This window comes from Trypanosoma cruzi, genomic scaffold (assembly GCF_000209065.1).
Source record: "Trypanosoma cruzi strain CL Brener 1047053516941 genomic scaffold, whole genome shotgun sequence".
In the NCBI taxonomy this organism is placed as follows: domain Eukaryota; phylum Euglenozoa; class Kinetoplastea; order Trypanosomatida; family Trypanosomatidae; genus Trypanosoma; species Trypanosoma cruzi.
In genome coordinates, this window is record NW_001849502.1 from 126,864 (window position 1) to 149,107 (window position 22,244).

The 22,244-nt window shown below is 49.9% G+C and overlaps 5 protein-coding genes and 1 pseudogene across 5 annotated transcripts, besides 33 other annotated features; all 6 read right to left on the reverse strand.

Annotated features, from left to right (window-relative positions):
• Positions 1-1,908: part of a sequence feature (heterozygous, non-Esmeraldo-like haplotype) that runs on past the window's edge.
• Positions 387-416: a microsatellite.
• On the reverse strand, positions 442-1,935 carry Tc00.1047053510889.140 (alanine aminotransferase, putative; the record flags this gene model as incomplete). The annotated part of the gene is made up of 1 exon (XM_815785.1): positions 442-1,935. The coding sequence occupies one exon, from the start codon at positions 1,933-1,935 to the stop codon at positions 442-444; it is 1,494 nt and encodes a 497-aa protein (XP_820878.1).
• Positions 1,909-3,043: a sequence feature (areas merged during assembly that could not be assigned to a particular haplotype. This can correspond to areas where the two haplotypes were merged or to regions with more than two copies in the genome that were merged during assembly.).
• On the reverse strand, positions 2,354-4,798 carry Tc00.1047053510889.150 (hypothetical protein, conserved; the record flags this gene model as incomplete). The annotated part of the gene is made up of 1 exon (XM_815786.1): positions 2,354-4,798. One exon carries the CDS (start codon positions 4,796-4,798, stop codon positions 2,354-2,356), a length of 2,445 nt encoding a protein of 814 aa, XP_820879.1.
• Positions 3,044-11,648: a sequence feature (heterozygous, non-Esmeraldo-like haplotype).
• Positions 5,251-5,298: a sequence feature (CT-rich).
• Tc00.1047053510889.160 lies at positions 5,446-7,914 on the reverse strand (annotated as a pseudogene).
• Positions 7,938-7,958: a microsatellite.
• Positions 8,280-8,302: a microsatellite.
• Positions 8,386-8,440: a sequence feature (T-rich).
• Positions 8,606-10,246, reverse strand: Tc00.1047053510889.170 (hypothetical protein, conserved; the record flags this gene model as incomplete). Its single annotated transcript, XM_815787.1, has 1 exon — positions 8,606-10,246. The coding sequence occupies one exon, from the start codon at positions 10,244-10,246 to the stop codon at positions 8,606-8,608; it is 1,641 nt and encodes a 546-aa protein (XP_820880.1).
• Positions 10,553-10,639: a microsatellite.
• Positions 10,748-10,769: a microsatellite.
• Positions 11,079-11,105: a microsatellite.
• Positions 11,167-11,196: a sequence feature (AT_rich).
• Positions 11,212-11,236: a sequence feature (AT_rich).
• Positions 11,307-11,356: a microsatellite.
• Positions 11,649-11,751: a sequence feature (areas merged during assembly that could not be assigned to a particular haplotype. This can correspond to areas where the two haplotypes were merged or to regions with more than two copies in the genome that were merged during assembly.).
• Positions 11,752-12,131: a sequence feature (areas merged during assembly that could not be assigned to a particular haplotype. This can correspond to areas where the two haplotypes were merged or to regions with more than two copies in the genome that were merged during assembly.).
• On the reverse strand, positions 11,853-16,985 carry Tc00.1047053510889.190 (hypothetical protein, conserved; the record flags this gene model as incomplete). Its single annotated transcript, XM_815788.1, has 1 exon — positions 11,853-16,985. One exon carries the CDS (start codon positions 16,983-16,985, stop codon positions 11,853-11,855), a length of 5,133 nt encoding a protein of 1,710 aa, XP_820881.1.
• Positions 12,132-14,947: a sequence feature (heterozygous, non-Esmeraldo-like haplotype).
• Positions 14,948-15,870: a sequence feature (areas merged during assembly that could not be assigned to a particular haplotype. This can correspond to areas where the two haplotypes were merged or to regions with more than two copies in the genome that were merged during assembly.).
• Positions 15,278-15,388: a microsatellite.
• Positions 15,871-16,220: a sequence feature (areas merged during assembly that could not be assigned to a particular haplotype. This can correspond to areas where the two haplotypes were merged or to regions with more than two copies in the genome that were merged during assembly.).
• Positions 16,221-17,118: a sequence feature (areas merged during assembly that could not be assigned to a particular haplotype. This can correspond to areas where the two haplotypes were merged or to regions with more than two copies in the genome that were merged during assembly.).
• Positions 17,029-17,050: a sequence feature (AT_rich).
• Positions 17,107-17,165: a microsatellite.
• Positions 17,119-19,278: a sequence feature (heterozygous, non-Esmeraldo-like haplotype).
• Positions 17,267-17,290: a microsatellite.
• Positions 17,572-17,603: a sequence feature (AT_rich).
• Tc00.1047053510889.200 (hypothetical protein, conserved) lies at positions 17,843-21,553 on the reverse strand (the record flags this gene model as incomplete). Its single annotated transcript, XM_815789.1, has 1 exon — positions 17,843-21,553. One exon carries the CDS (start codon positions 21,551-21,553, stop codon positions 17,843-17,845), a length of 3,711 nt encoding a protein of 1,236 aa, XP_820882.1.
• Positions 19,279-19,454: a sequence feature (areas merged during assembly that could not be assigned to a particular haplotype. This can correspond to areas where the two haplotypes were merged or to regions with more than two copies in the genome that were merged during assembly.).
• Positions 19,455-22,244: part of a sequence feature (heterozygous, non-Esmeraldo-like haplotype) that runs on past the window's edge.
• Positions 20,054-20,097: a microsatellite.
• Positions 21,671-21,735: a sequence feature (T-rich).
• Positions 21,926-21,967: a microsatellite.
• Positions 22,074-22,104: a microsatellite.
• Positions 22,173-22,216: a microsatellite.

Here is a 22,244-nt window from a genome sequence, read left to right on the forward strand (position 1 = left end):
CTGAATCTCCGTCTTTTCACCTGTCGTTTTGTTTACAACCTTTTTTTCACACCACCACTCGTTTTTTGCTAGTGTTAAATTTATGTGCGCGTGAACACCCCTGTTTTCTCGCCTCCCTCGTAAAGCGACCAGCAGCAAAAAAATTCACTCCACCGCTTTATTTATCACACACGGAACCAAAATCAACAAAATTATTCTCAGCCAAAGCCCCCGTCCTCACATCCCCACACACACACACACAGTCATCACTGTCATTCGCTTCAATGCCGGATCTCTGCAGTGCGGGCAGGCAGCATGCGTGCTGCATCAGGAAATACAGACAAAACAAAGACAAACCCCCTCTCCCCTTCCTTCTTCCCTTCCCCATATATACATGCATGCACAAATATATATATATGTATGTATGTATGTATGTACTTAATTACACAGGCACTCTCCACGTTACCCGTACTTTGCCCAAATGCCCTCCTGGAATGTGCGCATCGCCTTCACCATCCGTTCCATCTGCTGCTCCGGCGGCAGGATCGTCGTGCGGAAGTGCAGCGTGTTGGGCCGCTGACCAAACCCAGAGCCGGGCACAACAACAACCCCGCTGCTCTCCAGAAGCTCCAACGCCCATCGCGTGTCGGGCCCAAGCTTTCGCCCCTCCTTCGCGTTCAGCTCCGCATTGTGCTGAAAGTACTTCTCCGGCAGCTCAATCGTCGGAAACGCGTACATCGCCCCTTCCACCGGCTGGCAAGAAAAACCGCGAATCGTGCCCAGCTCCTTCGCAAGCAGCAGGGCGCGCTTCTTTAGACTCGCAAAGATCCCATTGTACTCCGCCCAGTATGACTCATAGCTCGCGTCACCGGGCCGCGGTGGCGAGCACATCAGTGCCGTCATCAACTGCCCATTCACGCTGCTGCACGGAACCATGGAGCACATCTTTACCACCTGCTCCCGCACCGGCGCGGGGAAGTTTGTGAGGCAGAAGTACCCGCCGCGGCGCCCGCACTCACCAATGATGCCCTTCGACGTCGAGTGCAGCGAGGCCAGCACCGTGTCCGTGTTGTACGGCGCCGGCAGCCCAAGCACCACTTCCCGGAAGCTCAAGAAACGCTTTCCCGCCGCGTACACGTTCTCCTGGTACACCTCGTCCGCCATCAGCACAATGCCGCGGTCGCAGCAGAATTTCGCCACGGCCTCCATCACTTCGCGATCCAGCACGCCGCCAGTCGGGTTCCCGGGGTTGATCACAACGAGCACGCGCGGGGTCGCATTATTCTTCGCCACGCACTCGTCGTACACCGACGCCAGCTCCTCCACGTTCAGTGCCCAGTTATCCTTCTCACACAGGTAGTACATCGCGGGCGTGCCGCCAAGAAGAGTAAGCTGCGCCGTGTACAGCGGGTACTGCGGAATGGGAACCATCACCGCATCACTCGCGTCACCCACGAGAACCTGCAGCAAAAGACGCACGCCCGAGCTCGCGCCGTCCGTCAGAAAAATAGAGGATGCGTCCACCAGCGGCTTTATCTCGTGGTCGCGTTCATTGATTTGCCGCGCCACGATGTCACGGGCAAAGGCGTAGCCCGCAGAGTCCGTGTAGGCGCCCGTGCGATCGCCGATGTGGCGAAGATACTCCCTCGCACGCGCCACCGCATCCGCCGGGAACTGCGACGTAACCTTCTCGTTCTCCAGCAGGAACGGCGCGTCAATCAGCGACATCACCTGCCGGAAGAACGTCAGCGGCTTCTGTTCCAGTGCCTGCGGGTTCCCAATGTTGCAGTACACAATGCTGGAGAAGGGGTACTTGGCCTTCCCCTCCGGTGTCGCCAGGGCCGCCCTGATCTCGTCCGCACGCATGGGGAGCATCCCACGCACCGCATACTCTGCCGCCACCACACGGGGGTTGATGCGAATGGCCCTGAATCCAAAAAGGGTTTTGCGTAGCATAAAACAAACGCGGTATGTGTAGGAGGTAGAAATTTAAAAACAAACTAGTGCTTTAGCTGTGTTCAGAAGCCCGGTAATGGGCAGAGAAAGAAAAATGATGTTTTGTTGTTGTTATTTAGGAGCTTTCGGCTCCACGGAGCAAGGCAGCAAACTGTATCATTGATAAATGGAGGCAGAAGAGAATAAATGGAGGGCTTTTGTACAGGAGAGTTCACCGGGCAGAAAACAATGGTCACGGTATGTAAATTCACTGCATGAGCACCTTTCACTTTTAATCCGCTTCTCTTCAAAAAATTGACTTGAAGCGTCAACTGCAGCATAATTGACCTGGCTCTATGATAAAAAGAAAAAAAAGGGGGGAAAGGTGTGTGAATCGACAAGATTATCAATTGAGCAAGCTCATTTTGTTGTTTGGACGTCATTGAATAATAGGCATTGTCGCAAACCTCTCTTGCAGCAGCAGCAGTCGAGACGGCGGTGCGGGTGCCGCGGTGGACGCCCGCGCCGATGACGAGTGCGATGAGATGTGACCGGTGGCCAAAGAAGATGAAGAGGCCGCAGCGGATGAAGCGTGGCTAATGTCGTGCACCTTTACACCGTCGCCGTTCCTTCCCTCCTTTCGCGTCGGTGGGGCGTCAGTATTGTTCGTGGCGTCCGCGCCGCTTTCGACAGAATAAAGAAGCTGCTGCTGGCGTTGTTCAAGATCTCGCAGGGTTTGACGCATCCGCTGCTCATTTTCCTCCCGCTCAAGAGTGTACTTTTGTATCAGAGCCGCTGTTGCTGCGGCTTTGTCAGCGTCGGCGCTACGCCGCTCAACGGGCACCGCCAGAGGGGAACCAACCGAAAAGTGTGAAGCGACGTCTCCGTGATCGCAATCTCTCAAGGGTAAATTCCGCTGTGGCTGCGAGACGGTCGAGGAATCAAGGTACGAGTTGTTTGAAGTAGATGTAAAGAGTGGAGCTGCGGCTTGCAAAATTGAAGAATTTGTCGAGGTTGCCATAGAAGGCGCGGGAGCAGATATCCTCGTCGGTGCCAAAGCCATTGAGGCACGTATTTTGGTCGTGGGGACGTCCCGAGGCGGTGTGGAACGAGTTATGGGCGATGCACAAGGCATACCGTTTCGAAGCGAGTCCTCGCCAAGATGGGAGTCACCGTTTTTCGCATGTCGCCGGGCACGAGAAGAAGTTTTACGGCGCCGCGGTGTTCGCAAATGGCGATCACCAGTTGCCACAGCGGCAGGATGAAGAGCAGCTGAATCGGAAGCATGCGTTAAAGAAGAAGATGGTTCCGTGCGTGTCATGCACTCCTGCAACACTTCCTGCACGATGGAACGGAGCATATCGGCATCCCTGTCCTCGCCCCCACGGGGCGGGTTTTCGGCGCCTTTCATAGAAGGGCTGCCCGTCAAAGGCGTGTGCTCTATGCTTTCCGCCTGCTCCCACCGTTTGTTCGGTGTAACCCACGCGGAGCGACGTGTCGTGTCGCGTCGTGGGGCTGAGGATGTAGACAACGGCAGCAATGGCGGGGGCGGTAATGCCTCCGGATGCATGCGTTCACGTTCCCTCGCGTCGCGTGCCGTCTCCAGCCGACTTTGCCACTCCATTCGATCCATCGCAGACCTCCACCGCTCCGCCTCACGCTCCCTCTCCGCGACGGAAGCACTCAGTCGTGTGATCTCCCCCTCCAATCGCAAATGCGTTGCATCCCGCTTGGCCGCCGCCTTCTGCAGTGATGCGATCGTCTCCTGAAGTACCACCTCCTGGTGCTGCGATGCCTCCAACTCCCGTCGGGCACGTACAAGGAGTGCCTCCACTCGCTGGTGTGACTCATGTGCTTTGTCGAAGCGCATATGCTCGCGTATCAGCTCCCCACGCAGAGACTCAATAGTTGCCTCAAGCTGCTGTTTCTCCTGCATCCACACTTCACGTGTACGCTTGGCCTCCTTTTGCGATTCCCGCTGGCAGAGGGCAATCTCACTTTCTAGTCTTTCTCGCTCACGTACATGCTGGTCACAAACTCGTTCTATTTCTTGCAGCTGCGCCTTGTAACTCGTCTCGGTTTGCTCCTGTCGCTGGCGGTATGTCTGCCGCTCCAGGGCCATGTACTCCCCAAGCTGTGCCTTTTCCTTCTGCTCCACACTGAGCGCATCCTGAGCTCGCTGCGTCATCGCTTCCTGTCGTCTCAGAGAACGCTGCAAGTCTTCTATCCGCAGCATAAGAGCCTCACTTGCATCATGCTGACGCCTTACTTCGGCAGCCATGTCGGCAAGACGACCCTCAAGCTGCGAGGTGCTTCGTTGCAGTTCCACTTCACGTAATCGCAGCAGTTCTTCCCTTTCCCGCATCCCGGTCCGAACCTTCTCCTCCGCTTCCCTTCGTGTTTCCTCCAAACGGCACTTCCACGCATCCTCCATTACCGTGAGCTGCCGCTGCTGCCCCTCCAGCCGTGAGCGTAGAGCTCGTATCTGTTGCCACTGCACCTCCCGCTCACCGGCAAGAGCGTCGCGTTCGTCAACTGCCGCGGCCAGCTCTTGACGCAGCTGCCGCGTGCGGCGCTCCCATGCATCGTCTTCTTCTTTGATCCTCGACTCCTGCATGGCACTCTTGGCCTTGACGGCGATTAGTTCCTGCTGTTGCGTTTCGTGACGTGTCGTGAGTGCCGCGAGCTCCAACTTTGCCTGCGCTGCATTACGCTGCTCCACCTCGTAGTCTCTGCTCATCTTTTCAAACAGGGCGCGGAACTGCTGCAGCGCACTGTCCTTCCGCGCAACCTCGTCGAGAACCTCGCAAAGGCGGTGACATGACGCACACGCGGTCAAAGATGCCGTCGTCGCTGCGGCTTCTGCCACCGGCGGTGTTGCCATTTAGCCTGCGCGCAGGACCCCTCCCACCCGCCCCAAAGAGAAAAGGAAGAGAACAAACAAACACCGACGAGGGCTGCGCCCCCTGCACTTCGTGCCGCTCTCAGCCTGCCGCTGTGCGGGAGAAGTGGGGAGGAATGAAATCGACGCAGGCGCGCGGTCGCAGAGGCTGGTGACGTTCACGGCGGTCTTCTTTTGTCTCCAGCACCCCGTCACACTCCGCATTACACAACGCAGAAAATGAAAATAAAGGAAAAGAAAAAAAGAAACGGCACAAAGTCCCAGCGCAGCAGCCGCAACAACAAGAAAGAGAACAGGCAATCGAACAAAGACATAATAATAATAATAATATGCCTCTCAACATTACAATTTCCCAACAACAACAACAACACAAAAAAAAAAAGGGAAACAAACCAGGAAAAGAAAACAAAATTTGTTGGCTGGTCAAGGATCACCCTTCCCCTCCTCTCTTCTACTTTTGGTTTTCCCTCTTCTTCTCCTCCACTCCAATCGTTTTTCTCATGAGCTGGCTGTCTGTGTGTCTGTGCGTGTGTATGTCCTTTTTTTTTTTTTCGTGCCTTCTTATTGCATGTATGTGAGTTCCATCGTGTCTCTCTGACACAAACAAACACGGAGAAACAATCAGGTCACTTTCTATGCGTTTCCTCCCCCCTCATTCTCATGGCTGTCTCCACCTGTTCCTGCTGACTTGTCAAGTACTGACGAATCTTATTTAGCTCACGGTATAGGCAGGCAAGCTGTAATGTGTGTTGGCTCCTTCCCTCATCCATCGCAACCCCAGCAACACCACCACCCCCACTGACGCCGGTATCACCGTACTCGGTGGACTTGCGAGCCCCGTTATCCGCCGCCGAGGCCACTGGAATGCCCAGCACGGACGCGAAATTCTCCAGATGCCTCTCAGAACTTGTTAAGCACAAGGTTGCCTGCTCCCAGCGTGTCTCAATGTTTCGTCGTGCCGCAGCGTCCGCCGTGAGCCACTGATCGGCCAAGCTGCTTCTGTAGACGTTGCCACCAGTGCTGGCATTGGTTGCACCAATCGCCGATGCCATTGTCTGCGGTAGCTGCCCATCCCCTCCTCCTGCGGTTGTTGAATGGTGCGGTTGTGGCTCGTAGCTGGGTGATCGAGAAGGGATGTCCAGCAGTTGTCTTGCCTGTTGCAGGTAGTACGGCACCACATGCGGAATAGCAAACAGCACATCCTCCCTTCTTCTTGCCTCTGAGAAAACGAGTTTCTCGAGGTAGATAACAGCACGATCCAGTCGTCGTATACCCAAATAATGCAACCCAAGGCGATGTACAAGAGGCGGGTAATAATCCGAAGAAGAACTTTCATACGCCTCAGCACGCTCAAGACACAACACCGCCTCTCCAGTTCGTCCCTCGCGATCCAGACAGTTTGCCACTGCGGACCACATGCGAGGATCCGTGGGCCGTAGCGTTGTGGTATGCCAATAGTAATAGAGTGCGTGGTGGTAAAACTGCAGCAGCTCGTAGATCTGGCCAAGGTTGTACCAACCACGATAGTCACGCGGATCCAAATCAACAGCGGCGCGATAAGCCTCCACTGCAGCCGCACTGTTTTTCGTCTCAAGGTACGCATGGCCGAGTAGTGTCCATGCGGCAAGAAATGTAGGATCCGCTGCCACGGCCCGACGGAAATGCAAAACACCCCGATCGTGTGCGCCCATCAGGACATAATAGTTGCCAACAACATAGTTACTCTCGGCGCGAAAAGGATCAATTTGATAAACCTGCTGCGCAAGACTACTTAAACCAATGCGATCGCCACGGAGAAATAGTACAATAGAGTAGTCGTCCATGGATTCAAGACGATATGGATTCATCTCATGTAATCGTTTGTACAGACTCTGTGCCTTTTCAAGGTCTTTCTTGACGTTGTAGTAGTAGCCAGCAAGATTGGCAAGTAGAAAAAGATTGTTAGGGAACCGCTCTAGCAGGGCCTCCCAGGAGTTCACCAATCGTGGAGAAACGCCACTCTCACCACGTCGTTGATGGTGCTGCGGACGATAATGTTGTTCTTGAGTCTCCAGTGTTTACGTCGGCTGACGGGGTAAACTACCGCAATGAGGGCTTGTGCTTCGCTGGGCCATGGCAGCGGCGGCGGCTGTTGACAAGGAAGGTGGAACAAGCGACATGGGGGCAACATTCAGTGCGGCCTTCACGGATGCTAAAAATATCTCCGACATAAACCGCGGTTCCAGTGAAGCAATAATTGCTTCAATCTCTTCAATCTGATTTTCGCGACTGACGAGGGTGCAAAGATCCTCCCAGGCACACCAGAGCATCGGGTGGTTGCAGAGGGCTGCCAAAAAGTAAGTGGCACTCTCTTGCTTCATACCGAGCTCACGCAGCACGACTCCATGCAGCCAACATAAGAAGGGATCACCATACGCCGGGGCACCAACCGCCATTGATGCGGAAGACAGAGGTGCGGGCTTCATGGATGACTTGATTGATGCTGGTGATGACGATAATGAACGCCTCTGCTGTTCAAGCAGAGTGAGCAACCGTCCGCGCAGTGTACGCAAGTGTGGATTACTGCTCTTCCGTGGGTTGCTACTCGTACTTTTAATGCATTCCCCAGCCATGTACAGTGAATAAAGACACAAAAACTGCAGCTGAGGCGGTGGCAACATGGATGAGGAAGAAGGTGGAGGCAGTGGTGTGGATCGTCCACTCCCTCGCGACATTGGTGGGTTATCTCTCGCGCATTTCTCACTTTCCTCTGGTTTTGATTCTGCAGAAAATTCCTTTAGGGCAATATTGAGTTCATGATGGCAACGTATATACTCGCCCTTCTGCATAAGGCTCAGCGCAACAACAAGGTAACGGTGCGCACGCCCTGTCAGCGGCGGATCCTGCAACGCCGCGACAGCTGGCGATGTCGCTGAAATGCTGTCACGCAGAACGCTGTCTGTAGCGTTAAGTGCAAGTTGCCCAAGCCATGACGCAGTGTCAAAGAGGCCACGCTGCATACATTGGTTCATAGCACGGTCAAGCACCTCCGCTGTTGTGAGAGAACCACGACCCGTGGCATTGCCACCGCCGCTGCTAACAGACTCCTGTCGATGCATCGTTTCAACTTCTCCTCTAAATGGTTGTTGTTGTTGTTGTTGTTTTTATTCTCTTGCCGCGAGTTTATGTGTATGAGAGTGTGTGCCGTCCTTTTCGCCTCCTGTTTGCCGGAGTTTGCCACACAGAGACGCACCCACCCTTCGTATGAATCTATCCCGTGTAATACTCTATGAATTTTTGTGTCTGTGTCTGTGTGTAGATGTGTGTAATACTGACAGACAGGCAGGTGCGATGTTTCATGCACAGCAACCAGCAGACAAAAGCTTGCAGCTCGAACAGCAAACTTGGACGTGCTCGAGGGAAGCGAAGATGATCACTTTGTTGCTGTTTAGTTGTTGGTGTTGTTGTTAAGAAAGCCGAAAGAAAAAATAAAAATAAAAATAAAAAAACAAGGGAGGGGGTGGGAGTTTCATGCCAGTTATCATTGCACAACTCTCGTCAATCACGCACGCAGACAAATGCATTTATTATTTTTTTCTTTTTTCTTTTTTTTTCGTTCTCTCTCTCTCTCTTTTTTTTTTATTTCGCCATTTTTGCGGTCTTATTTCGTGTATGAAAGAAGAAAAGGCGCCTCCCGTATTTTCTTCCTTCACCCCCCTCTGTTTCTTTTGTTTGTTTGTTTTCCCCCTTTCTTTCTTTCTTTGCCTATTTTCACCGGTGCGTTGGCACGACCACCGACCACCTGCGCCTTCATTCCTCCCCCACCACCGCACAGTCTTTCGTTCTCAGGCCCGAGCCACAGATACCTTGCGGCACTCCATCCAAAAGTGTTCTCTGATCACCTGTATTTGAAGGGGAATTTCTTGTCTTTGATGCTGCAGGTTTGCTTTGATCATGGTCGTTATGCTGCCAGCCTGTTTCTTCCCTCCTGTCGGTGTTATCTCCTCCCTCGAGATAGTTTTGCTTCTCCTCCTCCTCGTCGTCTTCGTCGTATGGTGCAATGCCGAGCCACTTCAGTATAGTCGGGGCTGCGTCCATGTGCGTCACTGGCCGCGTCAGTGGCCGCAGGCGTCTATAGCCACGTCTGTTTGATGTGTACGTGGCGAGAAAGAAGGGCACAACTTCATCTTCGTCACCGAAGTTTCCAAACGACTTCCCAACGCCACCGTGATTGCTCGTGCCAACAACAAGCCAGTTTTCCTTCCTGGAGCGTGCACGGTCCTGGACAAAGGCGAGCACTTGTCCCACGAGACTGTCAATAAGGAAGGCCTGTGCGGCGTACTCAAGTGATCCCCGATCGTATGTGAAGTCCGGCAAATTCTCCTCCCCCGCGCGCAGTGCAAGCGCGTTTAAGTTGAATATGAGAAGACTGTTATCGTAGCTGTTGCCAGCTTCCTGTCCCTCGTGAGAAAGGCCTCCAAAGAGATCGATAAGGCCCCTTGTAAATTCCCGCTCTTCCCTACCATCACGGCCGCTCGAGAGGGTAAGCGCACGCTTGAATAAATTGCAAGATTTAAGGTGTAGGCAAGTCATCATGGGCGGAATGTCAAAATGATCTACACCATCCGTTAAAGTAGCAGCCGGTTGCGTCCTGTTGAATTCATTGGCATCCACAGAATTTACTGAAACGGGTGGAGTGACGCACTCTGCATCCAGTACCCCGGGTACATTACACTGCCCCGTCCTGGCGTCCAACCCGTTAAGCAGGTGGGGGCCGCCAAGCGCAGCAGCCCGTTTCTTCGCAAGAGTCACACGGAGAGCAACGCTTGGGAACTGCACGGATGTCGATGAAAGGGCAGCATATGAGATCCATGTGTCGTTCCGCACTCCATGTCGTCGTGGGGAAACACCTGTGAGAATCGTCGCAATGCCGGCGCCAGCGGAAATAAACGCTTCACCCGTCACATCATCCTCAACAAGCACAGCACGGGCACATCGTACGTCCTCAAGAGAGGCACACGCCGCGTATACGCCATGTTGTTCCAGCAACATCTGTCGAATATGTGGCAATCGCTGGCCCTCGAGCAGCTCGTTGAAGGTCGTTCCTTTAAACCCCTCAATAATAAACAGAACAGCGCGCGGCACCCCCTCCACATCCAGTGCTCTGCCATTGGTGAAAGAAACACCGAGGATGGTGCCCAGAAGAAGCGCCACCACAATAAACGGCAGAAACACGACGGTGCAACAACGACCAGCCCGAACCACGTCGGCATCCGCATCCTGCTGGTCCACGATCTCCTGCACGGTTGCTGCCTTCATGGGTGCACTATCATTCGTTCCGGTAAAATCGAGCGATAACTTGGAGGCCTTAAACGGTTGCGAGTGGCCATTGCTCAGCGGTGCATCCTTGTTCCCTTGATGCTTCTGCTGCTGCTGCGGATCAAATCGCATTGAGAGTGTCCCACGTCTTTGCTGCTGACTTCACTCTAGGAATATATCCTTCAAGGGGGGAGGGTTCGCTGGGAAAAACGGGGATGGAGAGGAACAGAAAACAAATACAAAAAAAAAAAAATTAAGAAAAGAAGCTCCTGTAGTGCAGCCTTAAGTATACATATAGATATATATATATTCTCCTCACGTCCATGGCTGCTCCTCCACTCAATATGAGCCTTCAACATATCTTGCGTGGTGTGCCACGGGTGTTTATAACCCTTGCGGTGTCGCAGTAAAAAAGGAAACTGCACAAAAATAAAGGATTAAAAACAATAATAATAATAATAACAGTGATTGCAATAATAATAATAATAATAATAATAATAATAATAATAATAATAATAATAATAAAATGGGTCTCCAGGCGATGTGTATATAATTAATTAATCAATCAATTTTCCCCTTTCCCGTCTGTCCGTCTGTATGAGGGGAGAACTCCCTCCCACATATACGCATGGCCACACACACACACACACACACAGAAAGATATATATACATATATACAAAAAGCTGACATCACCGCCCGTTACTTCCTCACCGCAATGTAAGCAAACATTGCCTTGACATTACACACTGCGGAGAGGCGCTCACTTCATGGCAACTCCCTTTCCTCTTCTCTTCTCTTCTCCATTCTTTTGGGTGGTGGTTGCTTTCCTCCTCAAGAATAAAAAACGAAAAAAAAAAGATGTATTGGCTTCACACACACACACACAAAAAAAAAAAAAGAAGGAGAACGGGGGGGGAACTAAAAAACAAACAAAATGACGACTTTCACGAAAAACTTCCGTACAAAAAAAAATAAAAATAAAAATAAAAAAGAATGGAAAGGGGAAGGGGAGAAAAAGAAGTTCACACATACGCACATCAACGACAATAACAAAAATAACAAAAATAAATAAATAAATAAACAACCATCCGTGGTGTAAAAATAAAAATAAAATAAAAATTCAAAAAAGGTTAAATGGGGGGAAAGAAAAGAATTACAGTTATCGCACGTATAATCCGTTGACCACATCCATTTGTTTGTTTGTTTGTTTTTACTGTTTGTGTGTTTGTGTTTGTGTTTGTGTTTTCCAGCCCCCTTCTCCTCCTTCTCCTCTTTCTTCGTGTGTAATGTGTCTGCTGTGGGGAGGAGGAAGGGGGAAAAAAGGACACGCCGCTCACTCCTCTTCTCTCCCTCCCGGTCGTTCATCATTTTGTTCCCCTCCTGCCACGACAACCGTGTGACGACACAAAAGAGTCACTTCTTTTCACTCCCACAAGGAAAGGCATTCCCTATTTATATACATACATATATATTATACATGTACGTTGTAGAAATAATCACAAGTACACATCAGTTTACCCACAAAAAAAAAAAGGAGGTCTGCATCCATCAGTTAAGAAAAGTGTAAAGTACCGCAGGTAAATGCGCAGCCTTTTTTTTTTTTTTTAGCGTGCCACTGTACATATATGCCATACAATCACCGAGATCAGCTGAAAGGAATTTAAAAGAGAAAGAAAAGGACCCAAACGCCATTTAAAATAATGGCTTGGGTAAACAGCAATGCATATCCCACATGATTTATACCTTCTTTGCAAGCTCCTCCGCGTGCTGCATCTCCAGTAAAGCCTTCTGCAGCTCACCCAGTTGCACCGTCAGAGCACGCACCCCGAAGAGAAATGCCTCCAGACTGTGAATATCTTGATTAGACAGTACAAACTCCTTTCGCTTGTTGTTAAAAAACGTGAGATTTTGAAGCAACTGCGATGTATGTTGCGAGGGATCTGTTGAAGTGCAATCACCAGAGTATTGCGTTGGTGCGATTGCCGAAAAGGAGCCATTCTCCTGAGCCTTTGAAAACTTCGGCTGGAGTACGGCGGAGGCCTCTGGATATTCCACGGGCACCTTCAGTTTCTCGTCCCCGTCATCACCCTTCTTTTTGCCCTTGGGCGACCCAAAGCTCTTCTCCCGTAACTCCACTTGACTGCCACCATCTGTTGTCCCTTCTTCCGCATTGCTGTTATCCTGCCTACTCCGCCTTTTACCTGCCGCACCCTTCTGCTGGGGAGTGGAGACGTCTGCATCCAAGTCAATCATGGAGCCTTCCAGCTCACCGTACCGGTGCTTCTTGCCCTTCTTCTTGAGGCGTTCATTCTCCTCTTCGGATAAATTCGACTCCAATTCACGTTCCCCAGGGCGTATTGTTCTGTTAAACAAACCGAGAAAAGATCGATTATTAACAAAACTGTCTCTTAGAGTGTTTTTCCTGTCCCTCTTGATGTTATCCTCGGCGTTTTCATCTACCACGCTCTTTTGTCGGTTAGCCAGTGACCGGCTCGCAAGGTATCGTTTCAGCTCCCCCTCCTCCTCCTTTGTGAGGTTGTACATGAGATACCCGCCCTTCTTCTTCTTTTGATTCTCTTGCGGTGGGGGCTCAGCCGAATGCGCCGTGGGGATTGTGCCACCCAAATCCCCTTTGCCTCCCCCCGGCTCATTTTTCCCCAGACCCCTCAATGTCCGCCCCTTTTTGCCAGAGCCGCTCGACCCGCTGTTGCTGCTTACGTTCATGTTGCTCATGCCACTTCCCTTCCCGTCGTCCTCCTCATCCTCCTCATCGGAGACATCGCCGCCGAGTTTGCGACAGATGGTCTGAATGTACACCTCCGAGATGTTCTGCTCCGCCTCCAGTATGCCATGCCGCAACCGAGTGAGGTGACTGGTCGGCACAACAGTGGTCTTGCCAATCGAGAGCAAATAAAGATCAACGGTGGCGTACACCAAGTCTGAGAGATCCTTGGCATGGGGTGAGATGCGCCGCAAAACAACCCAATGCACAGACAACTCTGTGACATCGTCCGCCTTGCTGGACATGAAGGTAAAGTACGCAAAACGCATCATGGACATTATGGACCAGAGACTCCTCTGTGCGTCTATGAGTTTCTTCCAAGAAATCTCTGGAAAACCAGCCCCGACAAGCGTCGGCTCCGTCACAGCACCATTCAAGAAATTGGCCTGACGATCAATCTTCTTGTTCCACTCCTTCAACACATCCGTCACCGCTGTGTTCACCTCACAAACGTCTTCTGGCAAATCCAGATTGCGCAACAAACGACATGTCGCCTCACGGAAGCAACGCAAGCTGACATCAAAGGCCATTTGCACCTTTGCCCGAGCTCGCATTGGCCACAGTACCATCGAAATACAAAAATAAATGAGAATGGCAAACATGTTTTGCTGAATGCGCACAATGGCAGCGGCAGGATTTCTGTATTGCGTGATGACCGAGATGACACTGTTACAAATGGCGTTGCCTGCTGCAAAGTATTCAGGGCTTGTCTGAATATAGGCTCCAAGAAAGGAGAGGATGGCCACAGCTATGTACAAAATAAGACGGCGTGAGTCGGCAATTTGCACGCCCAAAAACGCGGTAAGGGAACCTAGAACAGTTCCAAGCACTCGATTTACTGCATACGTGAAGCTCTGAGCCCCAGTTTGACTGTACACAAAGGCAATAATAGACGCACCCGCAACTGGACTTGTATCACTATTGTGCAGTGCGTACACCTGAAAAATACTAGGAACGGTCATACAAAGCGCCAGCTTAATAGCCTCCTTCGCACGCCGGGTCAAGGAGCGTCCGTGAATCATTGTGGCGATAAGAAGGCGTAAGGCATTAAAAGAACTCTTGCAATCATTTATTGGTGCCTTGAGCCATTCCAAAAAGTTGCTGTTTGCTGATTTTTTCGTAGAAAAGTTGGAGATCTCCTCACAAAGTTCATCCACGCTAAACATGAAGAAGCCAATTAGCACGTCAGACTCATCTGTCTCGTACATTTCATTGTCAAGAATCACATCCTGACGTACTTCTGAAAGTCGATCCTGAAAACGTTCCCGTGCCTCCCTAAACATTTGAATATCTTCCTCCTGCACGGGATGTTTAAAGTCGGATATCTTTAAAATCATACTATCCATCGCGGAGGAAATGATGGCAAGATCCTCCACAATGGCGTTTCCGAAAGAAATACACAACGGGGTCTCAATGCGTTGCGGATTTTCGTTGATGAGTTCCACCACCTGCACCATGGAGCTAAGAATTTGATAGATGTTCACCAGGAACTCGTGTCGGACGCTGATGGCGGACATGAAAGAGCCACTATGCGGCTCATAGCCCGCTTCTTCAAAAAACGATGCGGCCTTCGTAATGGCCTTCGATGCTGTCGCACTTAACTGCCGCAGCCGAAGAATGTGCAGCTCACGTTCTAATGGGGAGCGTGTCCAGAAGCTAGAGCACGTCCCCTGTACATAGATACTAAGGGAATTTCCAAGGATGGACACATACGTCTTCGAGAGATCGCTCGACCAGCGAATATTCGGAATGAAAAACGCCGCAAGGCCAAAGGCGAGTGCGATGAGAAGTGTGGTGAAGTAGTCCCAAACAAACTTTCTCCCTGTACCATCAGGATTCGACTGTAACTGCATGAGAAAAACCGCGAGACAGTATGCAGTCGTTTTCTTCACCTGTTCAGCAAAGAAGGAGGTCATAAGCACGAGCAGAAAAAGCAGCAGGAGAATCAACCAACTTGAGCGGGGCCCAATCAAAATAACAATCATAAGGATGGCGAGGCTCAGTGCGTATCCCTTCAATGCAATGATAAATTCCCGTAATCCGGAACCAAAGGTTGGCATTGTGATCCAGAATGCAAGAAATGCTACGGAGGAAGGCAATGGGAAAATGCCTTCCGTTTTCGGCTCCAGGGTAAGAATCATCGTTGGAAGAACCGTGAAGAGGGACGCACGGACAGTCCAGTCCAACTTCTCCCAGAAAAGCGGTGCAGAAAAAATACTAAATGTTTTGGTACCAAATCCACTAATGGGAATAAACGCCCGTTGATCCCATGGGATTGCATGCAAGGCCGTGCTATTCTGCTCCTTAAAGTGCCTCTCCTCGTGCTCCTCTTCATCCCCTTGAATCAGTTCCCCAACCTTCTTCTCCTTTCGGTTATTATCACCGCCAGCTCCACCACCAGCTCCACCGCCAGCTCCACCGCCAGCTCCACCGCCAGCTCCACCACCCGCACCGCCACCAGCTCCACCACTAGCGCCACCAGCACTACCACGACTAAGTTGCGGCGATCCCTTTTTCGATCCAGGCGAATCTAAACCCAAAGAAGGCAACGCAAAATCATTGGCGAATAAGGGTGGGTGTCGCGATTTTTCGTGCTTCGCCCCCGAAAAGAGTGACATGAACATGTTTTCAGCGTGGTTTTCCACCTTTGATGGCTTTGTGTTCGTCGATCCAAGCGAAGCCACACCACCTGTACTGCTTTTGTTCTCGTACGGTCTGTTGGAATGGGCGCATGAAGTGCCTAAGGCTAATTTTTGTGTAGAGCCTCGGCGCGCGCTAGTTCTTGCCCGCACGTGCACGTGCCGCCCGGAAAATTGTTCTGACATGGCACCCCAACTGGATGGATTATGTCCCGCCCTGGGTGTCACGGGCGATTCGCTACCACGGTCCGTCGTGCGGGTTCCGTTGGGGGAGAGTAAGAAATTTACTGACTGAAGATTTACAATGTGCCCCTGTCCAGGTGGACCTGATTGTCCAAGGGCCTTAACATCAGCAGCGCGCAGACGACCTGTTTGCGGCTTCCATTGCCAGGCACTTCGGTTCGAATCTGGGTAGTAAAATGAATCTAAACGCCTTTCCGAAATACCCAAAGCATGATCTCGCTGCAGCCTCTCCGCCGCAGAAAGCCAATTGGGTCTATTCATTCGCGCTCCAGTCTCCGCTCCAGCATGTCCCCAAATTTGAGTATTTCTGCGTTGTCCAGCTGTACTGACGGCATGTGGTGTCCGAAAGCTACCAGAGGAAGAAATCACGCGTCCAGTGGTGGGTGAAACGGGGCGTGACGGCAACTGCGCCTGCCCGGGATGACTTCCACTTGAACCATTCATCAAAGCTAAAATATCACCTACAGACTTCGTACGCCTCGGGCCACTTCTCTTGCCGTCAGCTTCTGCAGACCCCGTGGCTCCCAATGGGGGCGGAGAGCTTGGAGACCCCTTTGCCTTTTTGTTGCCGCCCATAGGTAAAGCATCTCCTTCAAGCGGTGAAGAAACCAGTGGGAATCCACGACTTGAGAAGTTTCCTGAGGTTGGAGCCTCTTTAGGTAAAAAAACAGTGACGGAAGAATGTGGTCTACTCGAACGAGGCGCTGCTGCCGATGCATTTTTTAGCTGTCCTTCGGTGCCGCCTGAAACATTCTGGGGAAACAAAAACTGAGGCATCGGCCGTGATGCCTTTGCTGACGCCATGGGTTGTTTCTCCAGCTCAATTGCAGATGGTCTGCGTCGCAAGTTATCCGCTACCTGTCCATCGGGTCCATCATTCATTTTTGTAGAAAAAAAACTCGGGTTCTCGGTGATGCTACCTGGTCCACGAATGTTGTCACTCCCTGGGGCCATCGTACTCGCAAGAGAATTGGCAAGCCCGGGTCCACTGCCACCCCCTCCTCCTCCCCCAATTAAATCATTAAGGTGGCCGTCAAGAAGAAATTGCTCAATGGCCACAGAACGCGCGGTGTCTCTGTGTGGACGCCCGGACAATCCCATCCCTGATGATCCCAATGAGTGCCCACCTAATGCATTTTCCTGATAAGATATCGGCAAGGTTTGACTCCCACCTGCCTCTATCTCCAGTTGTGATTTCTCGGACATATCCCTCCAGTCGTATTGATGATAATCCCCTGATGGAACCTTCTTTTAAATAAATATATATATTACTCTTCTCTTCGTTGTATACGCGTTGAGCAACAATCGCTTCTGCGTCCCTCTGTTTTAGTAGTAGTAGTAGTAGTAGTAGTAGTAGTAGTAGTAGTAGTAGTAGTAGTAGTAGTAATTTCTTTTATATGATTATCCTACTTTGCTTGGGAATGGGAAATTCTCGCCCTGTCCCCGTCAGAATCCACAGAAAGTCAAATATTGCTGTGTACACAGCCCCACCGCCACCACCACCACCACCAGCAGTAACAAATATCCGATCAGATAAAGAAAAGGCGTAATAAAAAAAGAAAAAAGCGAATGCCTATATATATATATACAGTGAGAGAGAGAGAGAGAGATAAATATTGTGTATGGCTGGGTTGCCTGCCTCTTAGTTGCTACCTCTCCTTTGACTTTTTTTTTGACTTCACTATTTGAGTAATAGGCCTTTGTTTGTTGTTTTTCCCTCAAGTTGAGGCTTGATGGATCTCTTCCTGTTCAGTTCTCCTTGATGCAAACACAAAGATATTGTCAAAACAAGAAAAAAAAACATATAAATAATAATAATAATAACTTTTGAAGGCAAATAAGAGAATGCCCAAAAAAAAAAAAACGCGTGAGACGCCACAGTGCCCACCCCGAGAGGATTACGCCACCAATAAACAAGTAAGGAGAAAAAACAACAACGACGACAATAATAAAAACAACTGCTACTGCCAGGGATTCTTCGTTCCCCAGCACCCAACTACTCCCTGCCAATAAAACCATATAAACTTTTGCGCCGAGCTATTGCCGCAGAATATTGAAGAAATTCATTTCAAAATTTGCTTTTGTTGCAACGCAGCCATTGCGAGTGCCGTGTTTCCTGTGCGCCACTGGTAGGTAAAGTACATATTAAACCTCGCAGCCCGCTGCAATGCCAAGGTACATTGTTCAGGAACTTTGAACTCATATGCCACCTGTTCATACAGTGGCACAGCAAGGTGATGCAAACCGAGATATTGTAGTGCCCGAGCACAGTTGTATACCGCCTCACCCATCCGCCCAATGTCAACAGCACGTACCAGCTCCTGGTATAGGGAAAGATAATGCCATCCAGCAATCACGCAAGCCTCACGCGCTCGGATTCTTTTTTGATGGCTAATAAGCATATATGACAAACCAACAAGAAAGCAGAGAAGGATATCATTAGGACGCTTCTGCAAGGCTGCGAGGTACAAGTTAAGGGCGCGGACAAAGGAACGGCGAAGGAAATAACGATTTCCAAGTAGAACAAGCGTCTCTGGGCCAGCCTGATTACGGTCCGCAACAAGACGAAGCAGAATTGCGCTTCCATTTTCCACGCGGTTCAGCAATCCATATAATAGTTCTACTACCTGGTTCCTTTCCTCCTCACTACACTGCTCTTGTAACAGGCGGACTCCTACACGGTACGCATCTTCGCTCTCCTTTGATGCCAGAGCTGCGCGCAGTACAGCCAGTCGCAGCGGTCGCTCGAGAACACCAAAATGTCGAAACATCATCTTTCGCGGGCACCGCGTTAGCACAAGAAATGCAAATTCTTTCGCCTCAGTAAACTTCCCAATGGCAGTATAACAGCTGATCACGGTAACGGCAAGCTCCACAAAACCGACTCGCCCAAGCACTCCCAGGGCGTCGCGGAACGTGACGCGTAACATGGAAGAAGAAAATTGACCGACACCCAAATCACCACCACTAGCAGCAGCAGCAGCAGCATTTATCGGGGAAGGAATTGCAACGTTTTTTTCCCATGGATTCCGTGGTGCAATCGCTGTGTCATTGCTAGACGCCTTCATAAACAACTGTTGCATTACTGGATCACTAAACTGCTTGCTTACCTCCTCCAAAGATGGAAGTTCATACTGCGTTGTAGCATCACCCTCATCGTTATCATTCAACATCGCTTCCTCCTCCAATTCCTCCAAGTCCCGTTCTTCGCAAAATTCTTCCTTTATTTGTCTCACTTCTCCACGACGTAACTTCTCCGCATCACCCATTTTCCCAAGGTGCACGTTCTCGTTATTAATAACGTTATTGCTTTCATCTCCACCGCTATCATTGTCATCCTTCTCGTCCTTCCAGAATGAGTCTGCACAGCGGCGTGTAACCTCTCCAACGCGTTGACGTCGTCTTGCTTCTCTTATTTGCTCTTCTTCTTCTATATTATTTTTTGTTCCCTCCAAGTCATTATTGTCATTGTCATTTGTGTAATGTGTATTCTCCTTTCCGCTCTCCAAGCGAGCTCGCTTCAGCCCCTTTTTCGTGCGATTAAAACGGAAGATTGTTGAACTGTCTTTCGAACGCTCCTCATCAAAACAAAACCAACCGGCCGCCGTTGACGCCGCTGCGGAGGCGCCATAGAAGGAGGTTGTCAGTGGCGCATTGCCACGTTTAGCCAAGTTAGTGCGAAATACCGCGCTAGACGCTTTGATGGACGTTGCAAGGGTATGTGAGAGTCGTCCCGCGGAAGATGTTGCAGTCCCCAGGCACGGTCCATTCACAATATCGGAGATGGCCGATGGAGGGATGATAGCAGAACTAGCCCTTGAAAGAGTAGGCATAAATAGTGTTGTTGTCGTGCGTCGCGAAGATCCCGGCGCGACCGAATCTGTATCGCCGTCTTCCTCACCGGAGAGGATAAGCTCAAAGATGGAAACCCCCAGCGCAATGGCCTCGACATATTTTTCAACCCGAGCAAAAATACGCACAAGTTCCGCACCGAGTTGAATTCGTTCAATTGGTTGCTCGTCTTCACGAGGTGTGATAACCATCACGGCACGATCTGCATCTTTCATCTCATAAATATACATGCGGCCAAGAGCAAGACGAGCCTGCAGATGTCTTGGGTCTATTTCCAATACGCGGCAAAAGGCGTTGTATGCCGCCTCTGAGTTCCCCAAAGAGGCTTCACACTGACCTTCTGCGAAGAGAGTGGCCGCAAAGACGGTTTTGACCTCAGCCGCCTCCTCATCGTCCAACATTTTCCTCTCTCCCTTACTGACATTATTGTTATTATTATTATCGGTATTATCACCATTATCATTATCAGCATCAGCTATGCCAGTAAACCTTGATAGAAAAAATTCATGGTAGCGGCGTAATGTTTGAAAAAGCATGCGGGCCTCCGCGTGCAAACCCACCCGTTGCAATGCATTGGCGGCATCGTACAAAACATCACCATATTCTGCCATGGAGCAAGTATCAATGAGGTGCTGGAACACCTCACGACACTGCTGTTCTAGACCCCCCAAGAATGCATACGCAATTCCAAGGCGAACAAGGAGGTCTGGAGGCAATTCTAGTAAAGGAACTTGTAGACAACCGGCGGTGAATTCTAAAAGGCGTATGGTATCAAAAAACTTCCCCTCCTCATTGAGAAGTTCCGCATGTACATTGACAAGTGTAAGAAAGTTCCTCTTTGACGCCGGGGTCCGAAGCTCAATGGTGTCTCCATAGAGCGAGTTGACCACCGTCGATGGCATCGAACCCGCAGTTTTGGAAGGAACGCCATCTCCACTACTGGTAAGGTTTGAAAAGTCAAAGTCTTTGTCTTCATCCTCGTCCTCAGTCGGTGGCAGAGGCGTTGTGGGAACAAAAAAAGGTGCAGCATCCGTCTCTATTCTCTGCTGCCTTTCTTGTCGGTGTTGCTCCTCATCCCCCCTCACCTTCTCCGTTTCAACGGAACCTGTAAAATTTCCATCATTATTGGTATCATTGTTATCGTCAACGCCAAAAAAACGAACCCGTTTTGAGATTCTTCGCTTGACAGGGGGAGGGACCTCGCCGCCTCCGTCTGTAGACATTTTGGCTGTATCGGAGGCAGCACCAGAGAATCCTAACCTCGTTTCCTCTGCATTCACGACCATATTTGGACGAAAAGTATTTTTCAGGCTGGATTCAATCAAACGGTGCAGGGAATTCCACCGGCCCAGTTGAAAAAACAAGGAAGACAATAATGAAAACACTTCAAAATCGCGGCAACGGCTTCCATTCCATAACGGGACTAAAATGTTAGCTGCCCGTTTAAATTCCCCAAGACCAATGTAAAGATCAGCCAATTGTAGCTGCAGCGTGCGGTATCGAATTTTGTCTTTCGTCTCTAGTGCTGAAAGCCGTTGTAAACACACGGCAGATTTATAATACAACTCCTCCTGCAGGAACTCATGTAAAAGCTCTTCCCACAAGACAGTATCGTTCGCCAAAAACGCCTGCAATAGTCGAAAATCACTTGCTCGATCCCGTTGGCCTTTGGAGTCGGCGATAACCGCAAGAAGTGCAAATAGATGATCGGTGGGATGGATGCGCAGCGCCAGTGTTGCCTCTCGTTCGGCTCCATCCTTATCATTCCCAAGAAATAGGTTTTGTGCTTTCGCCACGTGTTTTTCAAAGCGTTCGTGAAGCTCCGCACTAGCAAATGCGGACTTCCGCGAACGTCTACGCCTTTTTGGCTCCGTATGCCTCTCTATAACTCCAGTAAAGGAGTCATCTTGAGTCGATGTCATTTTGCCTCTTTAAATTATCAATGGTATTGAAGGTCGCAAAAATAAATTGCCACGAAGAGTTGCTGAGCATAAAAGGAATCTTATTATTATTATTACTTCCTTCTTTTGTGCCCTCCCTTTTCTTCTTTTTTTTTCTTTTTTGGTTCCTTTTTATTGTTGTTTTTCTTGTTTTGTTTTTCTTTCTCACCTCCCCGAAAAGCAAGCAAGGCCACTTTATTCTTCACTCGTAAGATATTTCAGTATATTGCTGCTTAATTGAAGCGTTTTCCGCCACCATACACAGAGAGAAACAAAAATTAAAAAAAGTACGATTGTTTTGCGACGCTATACAACTACTTCTGCACACTCCCTATTAATTTTTTTTTTTTCCTCTGTGTGCGTGTGTGTGTGTGTGTGTGTGTTGTGATTGTGTGTAAAAGAATGAAAAAAAAATAAGGGAAAGTAGTATCAAAAGAATTTCCGATTAACAAAAAGAAGCGTTGTATGAAAACACAATGGGTAAACCGCCATTAACGCAAAAATGTATACATATATATATATATATGTATGTAAGTATGTGCAACGTTTCCCATCCAATTCAGCCGGTGCTTTGTTACAGAGCAAAACAAATGAATAATTTATACATACATACATACATACATACATACGTACATACATACATACCAATTTCCTTCAAATGGATAGATGGGAA